Here is a 13,067-nt window from a genome sequence, read left to right on the forward strand (position 1 = left end):
GCCGCTCCGCGGCATGTGGGCTCTTCCCGGACGGGGGCACGAACCCACGTCCCCTGCATCGGCAGGCGGACTCTCAACCACTGCACCACCAGGGAAGCCCGAGCCTGCTTTTTAGTAGGGTCTTTACCTGTCCAAGCTGTTTTGGAGGGTGTGAAATTTGAAATCCTGATAGTTACGGGGAAATGTGTTTCCTCAGGGGAACCCGGATTAGCAAGCCTAAAATGAGTGGTGCCTAGGGGTTTGATTTCTGTTGAGATATGCCAAGAGAATGTTCAGAGTTATGAAGTCCATCCTCAGATGCAAATCAGATGAAAAGAGAAGCATGACTGAAAGACCTAATCTTTATGAAATTTAAAAAAGAGAGATTTTATTGTGATTCTTTTTCTTCACTGCGTGGCCAACTTTGCCTTTGTTTTTCCTGGAAAGATTTCTGTGCCCTAAGTGTAAGCTTGTGGAACTTACCAGAAGAAATGATTGCAGTAAGTGGGCCGTTCGTTCCTTGAGTTTAGATTTGCCTCTCCCCTAGGAAAGCAATTTACCACTTATGCCTCATGTTTACATGCCCGGGAACCCAGCCATTGGATTGCTGCCATTAGGATTCAGATCTGGGAGACAGAAAGATGGGTGTAGCTGCCGTTTACAGTTTAGGGATCATTATTGGATCGCCTCAAGATTTGTATGACTTTTTACTGTTAAAGTCAGCCTGTTCCTCGTTTAGAAAATTTGGAAACTACTGACAAGAGTCAAAGAAGAATAAATAACACCTGCCAATCACATCTTCCAGAGATAATTATTATTAACGTTTCGGTGCCTATCCCTCTGGTTATTTTTCAGTCCCTAACTTTTTACACTTAATAATATGTCCTGGCATTCTCTTTTAACCTTAAGTATTTTTTAAAGGTGGTGTTTCTAATAGGTGCATAGTAGTCTATCCTCTGAACGTTCCTCAGTGCATTCAGTTTCTCATGGTTGGATGTTGAGGTTGACTCTCAAGCCCTTTCTTCTTAAGGGCAGCAGAAAATAATATTCTAGTGCTCTTCTTCCCAGAACAAAGAAAGAATTCCTAGCCTGGCAGGGGTGCAGGAGTGGGGTTGTGGCTAGAAAGGTGTCCAGAAAGTTCCAGCAGGGAAGCGAAGCAGTGCCCAGACCAGGAGTGCTGGTAAATGTGGCTGGAGAGTTAGGCTGAGGTCAGATTGAAGAAGGTCTGCTTCTGTGTTCCTTGGATATTATTTTATAGCCATTTGGGGCGCCGTTGACTGGTTTAAAGGGAGATGTGGCATGGCCAGCTTCGCGGTAGGTAGGTTTCTCTGCTATCTGTAGAGAACGGATTGGAGGGGCTGAGACTAAAGATAGAACGCCAGATACTGAGTTTTATGAGATTACAATTAATTATATTTTAAGAATTTAACGACAGCATTTGAGATACATGCATTTGACCTAAGAGTCTGCTAAATAAAGTGAAAGTAATATTAAGCACAAGAGCCCCGGATTCTAGTATTACCAAGTTACCAGTAAGTCCCCCAACATCTCCAGATTACAGATCTCTTAAACTATAAATTTAATACCTGCTTACTCTCTCCCAGTTTCACAAAGGGACTGTGAATGGAAAAACAAATGCAATAGTATTTAATCACAGCCAACATTTATTGAACACACGTGTGCTGGGCACTGTGTTCAACAGTTGTCTAATTCAATTCTTTCAACAGAACCGTGAGGTAGTTATTAATATTATCCGTATTTTACGGATTAGGAAAGTGAGGCTTAGGTTAAGTCACTTGCCTGTGTTCATCCTGAAAGTCGTGGACTCAGGATTTGGTCCAGGTCTTTCTGACTCTGGATCCTGTGTTCTGTTCTATGGTCTACCACCTATCCCAGGCCAAAAAGGCTTCAAAATGGTCTCTTGGCTTTGTTCTTTGAGCATTACTGAGGAAAGATGTCATGGAAATCTGATTTTAAAATAATTATTGCAGAGTAGTCTCATCTCATTAAGTTATTACTGTATAGGCCTGGATGAGGTACAAATGTAGTGTAGAAAAAAATTATATCAACACACTAGCCAGGATCACAAACAAAACTTAACAACTAAAAATGAGTCACGCTATACGTTTTATATAGTGACCTCACATATATCACCTCTTTGAACCTCAGAATAACTATGAACTGAGTAGGACTAATGTTATTATCCACAATTTACAGATGGAGAAATTGAGCTTAGTAGATGGCGAGTGTCTTCTTTAACATCACACAGTAGTATATGTGGCTGAACCAGGAACTGAGCCCAAGTCTGCTTACTCCAAATCCAGTTTCATTCACTTTTTTCATGGATAATAATCTTTCCTCTCTAATAGATTGCCTAAACCTCTTCCTCTCTGGTGGCTTTACTGAACAAGCAGTGGAGTCCAAAGAAATATGGATAATCTATCTGTCCCTGATTCATGAAGAATTAATTTTTATAAGGAAAAATAATATATCCACATAGCATCTGCTCAAAAAGCATCTGCATTTTCTATCTGACATGTATGTCTTATATACAGAGGCAGGTTGCTATACTATCTGCTTCTATCCGAATTTGTTTGTTTTTCTCAAGTTGCTGCTTAAGTGTTTTAAAGGAAAATATTTATAGTTGTACCTTTTAAAAGGTTTAATGGTACACTTCTATCGTGCCCTTATGGTAAACACTTCTGCTGGGAGAATTTCTGGCATACTCGGTTTCTACCCATGAAAAACCTCAGATCGCACTGTCCCCAAACCACTTAGCGCTCGGAGGCCCTGAATGGCAGAACCCTAACCCCATGTCCTGCTGGGGTGACTTCATTTCTCCCAAATATTCATGAGGCTTTTACCCTTAATTGCAGTGGTAAACTGTATGCATTTCCAACCTCACGAAGAAGGGAAGAATCCCCGTGTGCCCAGGCTTTGCTATCAGAACTAGAAAATGCCTAATTGTATCTGATAAGCTTAAGATGTCCTTTTCTGGGTTAAAGGTAAGGTGAGGGGTGGTGGTGTGGCAGGGAAGCGAGCAGACAGAGCTGGGCAGGACACCTTAAATGGCAAGTCACCGAGCTCCTGGAATGACTCAAACCCTTAACTGCTAACTCTTAGGAAGCAAGGGTCCTGGGAGGTGAGAAGAGAAAGAAACAAACATGTTGTGCTGGTTTTTTTAGACAAGGGGGTGGAAAACCACACCAAACTGTCCTTTAAGGGAAGGGGGCTGAGGTGAGATCTCAAGATCTGAAGAGTGTTGGGAAATGATCCACGCTTGAGAAATGACTTGAAAGCAGGAGAGTCAGGTGGGTTGAGGTGAAGTGTTGCCACCAGAATAAAGCATTCCACCCCCAAGAAAAAAATAAGAAAGCGTTTCCTTTATTTTGACGCGTGATCAGGTCTTGCTTAGATATTTATAACATTGACTTTTCTGGGTATTTTCCCCATGCACCAGGGAATACGTCTACTAGGCGACAGTTCTCGAAGAACTGGGTCTTTTCACCTGCCTAGGTTACCACTGGCCATGCCAGTGTGCAGGCTTCGTGCCTGGACGAATCCCTCATTTTATCCACGTTCCAGTAACTGAGTTGCTCTGTCTCTGACCATGATAAATTCCTTGATAAAACTGTATTTACCAGCAGCTTCCAATATCACCTGAGTCCTCCCATCCTTTAATGTATAAAATGCCTCTCCCTCCATCCCCGTTTATTATCTTGTCTGTAACTAAGGCATTGCTGCCGGAATGCCTCCCCTGCAGAAACTAGGCCTTTCCACAGCAGGATCCAACACATCCACATCAATGTGGCACCACGCAGATTTGTAAAGAAGCAGGGATGCCTAATACCTCTCCCTGTGACATCTGGAGAAGGACGAGTAAAGACCAGGTACATTCACCGGCTGCCACTCAGAGCAGCCGGGAGAGTCAATTCACTTCCCCAGCCTCGCATGTCCTCTGTGAAGGTGCGTTGGGAGTTCCCTCCTCCCGCGCGGGGCACAGTGTTGCCTTGACTCTTGAAAGCCAAATTGCCTTCAGTCCTTGGGCCCCTTTCATTACTGTTGGAACAGGCTGGGGGCTGATCTGCAGGATCTCTTCTCCAGTTTTCTCTCTGTCCGCCCCACAAAGACCAAAGCATGAGAGGTACTTAATGCCACTGTTTGCCACGACGAGCCCGCTTTTGTTCAGTGATCGTGGTAGGGAAGGCTCCATGTTAGATGTGGTGTCGGACGCTCTTCCGGGGGGTGGGGTACATGGAGAGGAGAGAGCTTTCGTCTGTTTCCAGAGCAGAGAGGTGAGTCTCTTCTGAGACACTAGATGGCACAGCGGCTCTGAGCGGGCGGCTCCGGCCTGGCTGGGCTTGTTCTGTCACTGCGGCCACAGAGTCCACTGGGATGGGGGAGGGGCTCCCATTTGATTCGGTGGACGCAGGCTGGCCACACCGACTTTCACTCCATCTGGCCTAACAGCACGTCCACGGAAACACCTCGTGGCGCACCTCTCCCGAACGCTTTTGCCGCTTTGTTAACTGTGAATATGCTCGTTTTCTAAAGCAAGTCTCTTCACGCCCTGCAGTCCTGACTTCTCTCACCTTCTTAAAACATGTGCTGTAGACAGGACCAAAAAGTTGGTTCCTACCTGGGTGGATCGCCCAGGGACAGTGGCCTGCCCTGTGATGACACTGACCACTGTAGACCACAGGCTCGTTTTTGTTTTGTTTTTTTCCTTTTTTCCCTTTTATTCGGGATGTTTTTTAGGACTCGCAGACTGAACTGTTTCTAGGCTTTGTTCCGTTCTGTTTCAAATGGCTGTCCCGGGTTTCTCCAGGGCATCCAGCAAGCCCCGTGGAAGTCTATATTTCTTCGTTTCGGTTATCGATGAATGGAGGTCCAGGGGTAGAAAAAGTTCCACGTGGGTCTCTGCAGGTTGGCCATCCACACTCCCACCCCTGTGAAGGCAGTGGGGGCCCTGCTTCCGGACAGGCCTTGCTTTATCAGAGGCGTGAGGGGGGCAGGCAGGGTGAAGCCCCTACCATCTTCCCGCTAGTTGCCAAACGAAGGAGGCTCTCCCAGAACAGGGCCCTTCCCGGGAAGTCCCTCCTGCGAGAGCTGCCACTGCTTTCCGTCCTCTGTGTCTGGCAGGAGGGCCCAGGCCTCTGCTTCCTTCTCAGGCTCCTCTGGAGCAGGTCTCGAGCTGTAGCCTGGCAGTGAGCCCTGGGGCAGGCTGCCGCTCGGCGCGTAGAGTGGGAGAGGGGTCCAGCGGCCCCCTGTCCTGAGTGGAGCCGTATTTTGATGAGCCCTGGGACCCTCTCCTGCCCTTGTCTTACCAGCAGTGCTGTCTCCTTCCTGTGATGGTCTCTTCCGTGAGTCCAGAGCTGTGTCTGCCTCCAGACACATCTTAGCCATTCTATCCCTATCTGCTTCCTGTCACCCAAGAATTCCTGAAACTCTCAGGTCCACGGAGAGTGCTATGTTATGGTTTGTCGTGGTGACATTACTGATTTTCAGTGCTGTTTTGGATTTTTAAATATCTTTCCTATGAGACCTTTAGCATGGCAGACAAAATTCTGACCATAAAAAGGGTCCTACCCAACAGGTGCTGCTTGGCCTTTCATGGTCATCTCTGGCCAGGCTCCCACTGATCTGGACTTAGTTAGACTGAATAACTTCAGCTGGTCTAAAATGGTAACCTCTTAAAACTGGATGAACAAATTTATAATCCTACAGAAAAATCTGTCTTTTCTATCTTTGAATGGGATTTGGAGTAACAGGTGAGATCCAACATTTTCATCCTGTCTCCTCCCTCCATTAATAATTAACTACTTACCATGACACTTATGTGTGCTGTACCTAAAGTGAGTTGTGTCATGGGCACCTTGTCCTAATGGACCTTCAGTGGGAAGGATAACAGAGCGTAAGCCCCTATGTCCTTCAGGCCACAGAACAGGAACTGGTCCTTGGCACTGCTGCCATCTCCCCTGGGCAGACCTTGACTTCCGCATGAGTCGTGAGAACTTGTGCATGCATTCATCTGATGAGATGGATTGAACACCCTCCCCCTTAATAACGCCACCCTGCATGTGTACCGTATTTCCAATGTATGAATGCTTCGTGTATATTCACTCGTTTAATCTTTACAACAATCCGGTTTATTATCCCTATCTTTACAGATGTAGGTAGGGACAAGGCATTAGACCAGTTGGGCACCTAGGAAGTTCCTGTTTTAGACCTCAAATCCCGTTTCTGTTTTTAGCTTAGCACCCTTTGCACTACCAGACGCTGCTTCTCTTGAGAAGAGCAGTATAAAATCATGGATTTTTAAGCAAATAACATCGTTCACAGTGTGTTGTAATTGCCACGGCAGTTGGATCACGTGCCATGGAGGAATAAATTTTGGAGAACCAGTTTTACCTAGGCGAGAGGACATCTGAGCTGGGCTTGAAGCAGGAAAAAATTAAAAATCCCAGGCAAAGAGAGGAGCACGTGAAGAGTCTTGGAGGCGAGAAACAGCTTCACGTGTCTGAGGACCAGGGAGATGTCTGGTTATCCCTGGAGCAAAGAACGTAGACAGCCATGAGGGAAGGTGTGAAGAGAGGAAAGAGAGATGAGTCTAGGAAAGTCAGTTGAGACCTGCTTTAAGAGAGCCTTGTATGATGATGAGGGAGCACTTCTGGACAGGCTGAGCTTGTGACACTTGGGGGTTGTCTGGGAATTGATGGCCAGGAAGCTGTTGGAGCTCAAGAGAGAAATCTGTTTGGAGATAAAGATTGAGGTCTCGGCATCGTATAGATGAAAGTTGGGGACTTTTCCCACGGAGAGAAGGTGGAACGAAGTGAGAACAGAGCTGAAGGTGGCAGAGCCTGGGGGGCACAGCAAAATTCAAGAGGTGAACAAAAAAACAACAGCTCATAAAGGACACTGAGGAGAAATGTCTGGAAGACCAGGGAGAGATCGAGGAGGGCAGTGGCCTGGGGGAGGAGAGCTTCAGGCCGTGCTCAGTAGTGTGGGGCAGTGGGAAGTTGAGTGGGTTTTGAAAATAGCCTGAAAGTTGCCATCTTTACCTGTTTTCTCCCACACTTTGGTGCAGGTCCTAAGACTAACTAAGTGGCTCAAAGGGCAGCCTTGACACACTGTCAAATTTTCAGTATGCTGCATTGAGGGTCTGACAGATTTCATCATCATCTGTCTTAACTCTTAGATGAAATTCAGTGATCTTTAATATAATGGGATTTATAGATCCTAAAGGCAGCATTTATTTTTTTAATCTGTAAACCTTGATCAGTGTGGATTTCATGTTGATATTATGTGAAAACTCTTCCTAAACTCATAGATATCTGCTCCCCAAATTGCAACTCTGAATCTGTCAAGATTTTAGAGCTAAATTCTAACCCTTTCTTTTCCCAGCTGAGTTTTTCTTCTCCCTCCGTAACAGCCCACTCCATGGAGTTGAGAATGAGACTTGGCGACCCTTTTCTCCTTTAGCCAAGCTTCTAGGAGGGTCCGTGCTATTTGCGGCTGATGTCAAGTAGCAGGAACAGCAGGGCTGCCCCTTGTGCTGAAGAGCCATAATCCTATTACGCCCACCTTGAGACTTCACATTAGCTGCCTCTATAGTAGTAGATGGACTGAGGTGACTCAGTTGACTTTTAAATCTCCAAGGGTCCTAGTTTCAAAATCCCCATGTCTAAGTCAAGTAGTAGATTAGGCCCCTTGCTAAGAAGGCCTGGCTCCTTCAGAGTCCCTGGGGCCATAGCTTTTCCTTCGGTGGGTCCCCTACTTTCTGCATTCCACTAGATTGGGGCACCGTGTATCCTTAAGTGGTGATCCTTGGCAGGAGGTGAACCTGGCTGGCATCTCCCTGGGTCATGGCTTTAGTACAGGCAGGCATTAGGAAATATACCCTCTGTTGTTTCTATAAGAGAAGGATATCGTGTTCTTTTGTTTGTGTTAAAGCTGTCCTTGAGAAGGTAATGCCCAAGGGATGCAAAGAGTTTTCTTCCTCCAGTTAGCTCCCATTTGATCTGGAATATAGTTGCAAAATTATCTAACTCAACTCTTTTAGAATATTTACCATTCAGTTTCGATAGCTCCAAGTACTTATCTAATAATTGACTAAGTTCTAGATGTAATTTGCTGAACCAAGAGTCATACTTAATTTGTAAGTTTGTTTTTCTCGTGCAAGGGTTTAAGTTTTGAATATCACTTTGCTGGGTTTTTTTTTTTTTTCGCTCACTCAAATAAATATGCAGATACCTTCCCATTCGCTACTTCCTTTAGCTCTCACATCACTCTCAGAAAGATATTGTCCCCAGTTTACAGATGAAACTGAGCCTCTGATGTCACACAGCTGGTGAATGGTTGCACCAAGGTTAAAACCTGATCTTCAGACGCTATACCCAGTGCTCTGCTCAGTATACCAACACCCCCTGAATTTATTTAATCAAGGAGCACTCTTTAAAATACAGTGTAATGATGGAACACCATCGGCAGCTCATTGAGGTTTAAATGTTTAATATACAGAAACATTAAATAATACCACAAGTTATTGAAACTTTAGGACAAAATGCATAAGACAGATGATGATCATCTAATAGGTAACACTCATGACTATAGCAGTTAGCTGAGAGTGAATGTCACCTGTCCATCAATGTGGAGATTGACTTCCTAGCGCTCTCAGAATTAATAACACATTTGTTTGTTTTTTCGTTTCAGAAACATATTAGTCAGGGTTTCTTATACTGGAGAGAGCAATAGAAAATCCACATTACTGACCAGTCATGCCTTTAACCATTGATGTATAATTAAACTCTATTAGTGATTCCAGAATTATTATAGACATGAAAGATGGTCAGCAATCCACTCAGTCCTCCCATGCCAAAATGTCCATAATACCCACAAGCCCCAGACTATTAGATACTAGTTTTATAATAAATTATAGGGAAAAAACTGTACATAGTATACTGATTAACATCTCATGGAACAGTAGTCCTCCGTGGAACAGAGTTGGGGAAATGCAGGTGTATTCTTCCCTTCTTTCCCTCTTTTACTAATCCCACACACTACTGTTTGCCTTCTGCCCATCTCATGCCCTCACTTCCTCAGGGATAGGTGAGAAAATGTTGTCTATATGCATCCTTTATCTGAGTCCTGTGGTGGAAGCATATTACATAACCCAAAACAATAGTGACAACAGCATTATTATTCTTTTAAGCTAAGATATCAGGATCCCAAGAAATTTGGATTGATCATCAAGTTGATTGAACCAGTAGTTCCTAGTGATGCTAAACGATAAGTTTGTTGTTACTGATTAAGGTAGTGATGAAAGGCGATTTTGTAGAACCATCATCTACAAAGTAAGGGGTCAGTTAGCCAACTACAGTGTGAACAGAGATGTTCTTCCCTCTGAGATGGAAAGGAAGGGAATTATGTGCCCTTCTGATTTCTTCCATGTCCTTCCGTCAAGGAACACGTTCATGTCAAAAATCCCTTTAGGAATGATCATAGCATACTCTCTCCCTCTGCCGATGTTTTTTTAGTCGGGATTTCTCCTAAGAATTCCCTGAACATGTTACTGACCCCCGAAGTCACCTCTATATTTCAAGCCCTTAGCAATGACTTTTATCTCATTATTTCCTTGTTACTTTTTTTTCTTTGTAGACCTGGCCAGAGGACCGTGGATGACCTAGAAATTATCTATGAAGAACTCCTTCACATTAAAGCCTTATCCCATCTTTCTACCACGGTAAGTTGTCTCTTAGCTGAGGCGGAGGGGAGGGGCGCACAGTTTGTGTTAAATGCACTGTTAGGCCTGAAGGAGAGTATTGGAGAGTGTGGGCGAGGGGCAGGAACGCCTGAATTCTCCCTCACAAACGGCCCCTCCTGTTTCTCACGAGATGCTAAGGAAGCTACGCCCATGCGCAATCACCAAAAACGGATCAAGTGTCACTACGTTATTAGTAGCTGCCCTAAACACCAAGGCCGCATGATGTGAGCAGAACTGGAACATACGCTTCAAACTTCCTGAGTCTTGGAACCCGCATACCTAGACAAGAGAGCCAGGCCTTAAGAGGGGTGTCCCTTCCATGACACATAGAGCCGCGTGCGGGAGCGGGGCTGGTGGGGGGGGAAAGAAATCAAGACGACCAGCCCTGGCCCAAGGGGCCAGCTCCACCCAGGTTTGCTGCCAAATTGAGAAAGGAAGCAGAAGGGGCAAGAGAGCATTAGTTCAGATATCTTAGGACACAAGAGCAGTACCCGCTAGTGAAAAATGGCCCAACGGCCGTATCTGACTCTGAACTTTTATGTGGCTAGGGTGTTTAGAAGAACAGTGGACAGAAATGTCTCCTGCCATAGGAGGGACAGAGAAACACAATTTCCAGGCAACACAAGTCTCCTATGTGCTAATAATTCAGTAATGATAATGATAATATAAGAAGCTGTCCCAGCATCCACAGATCACAGGTTTTATGCTGGACCCCTCAGCAATGCCCATCTGCTTAATCTGTCTTTCATCCCCAGCTCACTAGGCGATATTATGCTGTCACTGTCACATGGTGGCAGTGCCTGTAGTCCCTGCTCTGGGCGGGGGTAGAGTTCAGGTCTCCACTGAGAGCAGTGAGGCATTCACCACAACCCCAAGCAGAAGGGTTCCAGATCCTTCCCCCTTCAACCCAGACAGGATTGCCTTCACATCCCTCCCACTCCCTGCACCACTGGGGATCCGAGAGCGTGCTCACCTACATGGAGTATCCAGGGGTCTGGTCCAGCCCAGGCTCCCCTCCCTCCCACCACCCTGCTGTCATCTTCACTCTCTCCATGGTGGGATAGGTCTAGTGCCCGGGGGCCTCACCCGGGGAGCTCCTGCATGAGCTCATGCTGGAGAGGGAAGTGAGGGAAGACCCCTTTTCCCTACCTGTTGTCCGGGTCCCCAGCGTGCGCACGTTCTGACTTCCCCAGCCTTGGTGGAATTGGAAGGATTGTGGGTAGTGGAAAGGAGGAGTCTTCTACCTCAAATCCCAGATACCCAGGCACTGTGGAAGATCTCGGGTTATTTGGTTCTTAGGGAGAGAGAACATAATTTGGGACCATAGTTTGGAATTAAAAAGAAATAGCTCACACATTTAAGCTTTATTATTCAACTTCAAGGCATTGAGTTTTCTAACACGTTTGCGGCGATGCATGATGTGTGATGCAAAGAAGAGCCTCCAGGAGCTAGAGTCGTGATATTGTGGTTGCTCTCACCCTCTCACCAAGACGCAAGACAGGCAGAGAAATTGCCTAGTTCATACATGTGAAGCCAAGTTTAAACAGTCTCTAGGGAGGTTGTCTTGTACGAATTAGCTTATAAAACAGCTTTTGTAAAAAGCTTTAAGAGTCTGGTGGCACAAGACATGGACGCAATGTAAATGTCCATCAACAGATAAAAGGATAAAGAAGACGTGGTACATATATACAATGGAATACTACTCAGCCATAAAAAGAATGAAATAATGCCATTTGTAGCAACATGGATGGACCTAGAGATTATCATACTAAGTGAAGTAAGTCAGACAAAGACAAACATCATATGATATCTCCTATATGTGGAACCTAAAAAAATTATACAAAGGAACTTATTTACAAGACAGAAATAGACTCACAGATATAGGAAACAAACTTAGGGCTACCAAAGGAGAAGGAGGGGAGGGATATATTAGAAATTTGATAGTAACAGATATACATTACTATGTATAAAACAGATAAACAACAAGGTCCTAATGTATAGCACAGGGAACTATATTCAATATCTTGTAATAAACTAAAGTGGAAAAGAATCTGAAAAAATATATATATATATGCATAACCGAATCACTTTGCTATACATTGTAAATCAACTATACTTCAATTTTTTAAAAAACTAAAAAAAAAATCTAGTGGCACATCTAGTGGAAGTGGTTCTAGACGGGAGGAGCAGCAAAGCAGAGTGGGAGGTGTCCGCGTGGAAGTCAGCACTGTTCAGAAAGAGAACAAGTCCCTCCCCAGCCCCCCCCCAATCTGGCCTTTCCCCCACATTCCTTCTCTTTTCCTTCTAGGTGAAACGGGAGTTAGCAGGTGTTCTCATTTTCGAGTCCCACGCCAAAGGAGGAACCGTGTGTAAGTGAAGACTGTAATCGTGCATGGTGCCTGGCTGGCCCCCTCCCGAGCATGCGCCATGGGAGCCTGACTGCAAATGCTCCCCTTTCTTGGGCCTGGGTCTGACTTGCCAGGATGTCACGTGGCACCATTTGTTTTTCTGGACCTGTGATTATTCCCAGCACGTATCCCTTGCTCTGCAGCCCGCTGGGTTTTGGGTGCCGGCCTGGGAGCCGTTGCCAGCCTGCGTCTCCACTTGCTCCCTCCCCTGCTGGCTCAAGGCAGTGTTTAAAGAGGGTGAGATGAAGTCAGTGCTCTTCAGGGGGGACCCCAGGCAAAACCTTCTCACAGTGGCCTCACTTCAGTTTGTGGCTTGAGAGAAGCTAATCTATCTCTTGAGAGGCTAGTTAGACTGGCATACTCTCCTGCCTTCTTGTTCTTCTCTCATTTTCACTATCAGCTCCGAGCCTGAGAGAATTTCTTTGCCCCAAATATTTATGCAATACTAATATGTAGTATCTCTCCAGCAGGCACATTGTAGTTTAGTTCTGTGATCATACTTGGGAGCAAGAAATTGAAATTTCATATTAATAAAAGTGAGCAAGGGCTTCCCTGGTGGCGCAGTGGTTGAGAGTCCGCCTGCCGATGCAGGGGACACGGGTTCGCGCCCCGGTCCGGGAGGATCTCACATGCCGCGGAGCGGCTGGGTCCGTGAGCCACGGCCGCTGAGCCTGCGCGTCCGGAGCCTGTGCTCCGCAACGGGAGAGGCCACAGCAGTGAGAGGCCAGCGTACTGCAAAAAAAAAAAAAAAAAAAAAAAGTGAGCAAAATTATTTCGGCTGGCACTTCCCACTCGTCGTACAAAACGCTTCTTGAAAAACATGGTTAGCGGTGTATTCAGATCAGGAAATGCCTCTTTCTCTGATCTCTCTTGGAGAATAGTAACACATACTAGCATGCTACCTTTCTCAGGAGTTC

The 13,067-nt window shown here is 45.6% G+C and overlaps 1 protein-coding gene across 1 annotated transcript in view; it reads left to right on the plus strand.

The window, feature by feature from the left end:
* RAPGEF4 (Rap guanine nucleotide exchange factor 4) overlaps nt 1-13,067 on the plus strand; it is a 319,624-nt gene that overhangs the window by 245,069 nt on the left and 61,488 nt on the right. Inside the window, 2 exon segments of the mRNA XM_082841163.1 lie at nt 9,637-9,721; nt 12,051-12,111. Coding sequence (XP_082697289.1) covers nt 9,637-9,721; nt 12,051-12,111 — 146 coding nt within the window.

This window comes from Leucopleurus acutus (assembly GCF_964270905.1).
Source record: "Leucopleurus acutus genome assembly, chromosome: 6".
Lineage (NCBI taxonomy): Eukaryota > Metazoa > Chordata > Mammalia > Artiodactyla > Delphinidae > Leucopleurus > Leucopleurus acutus.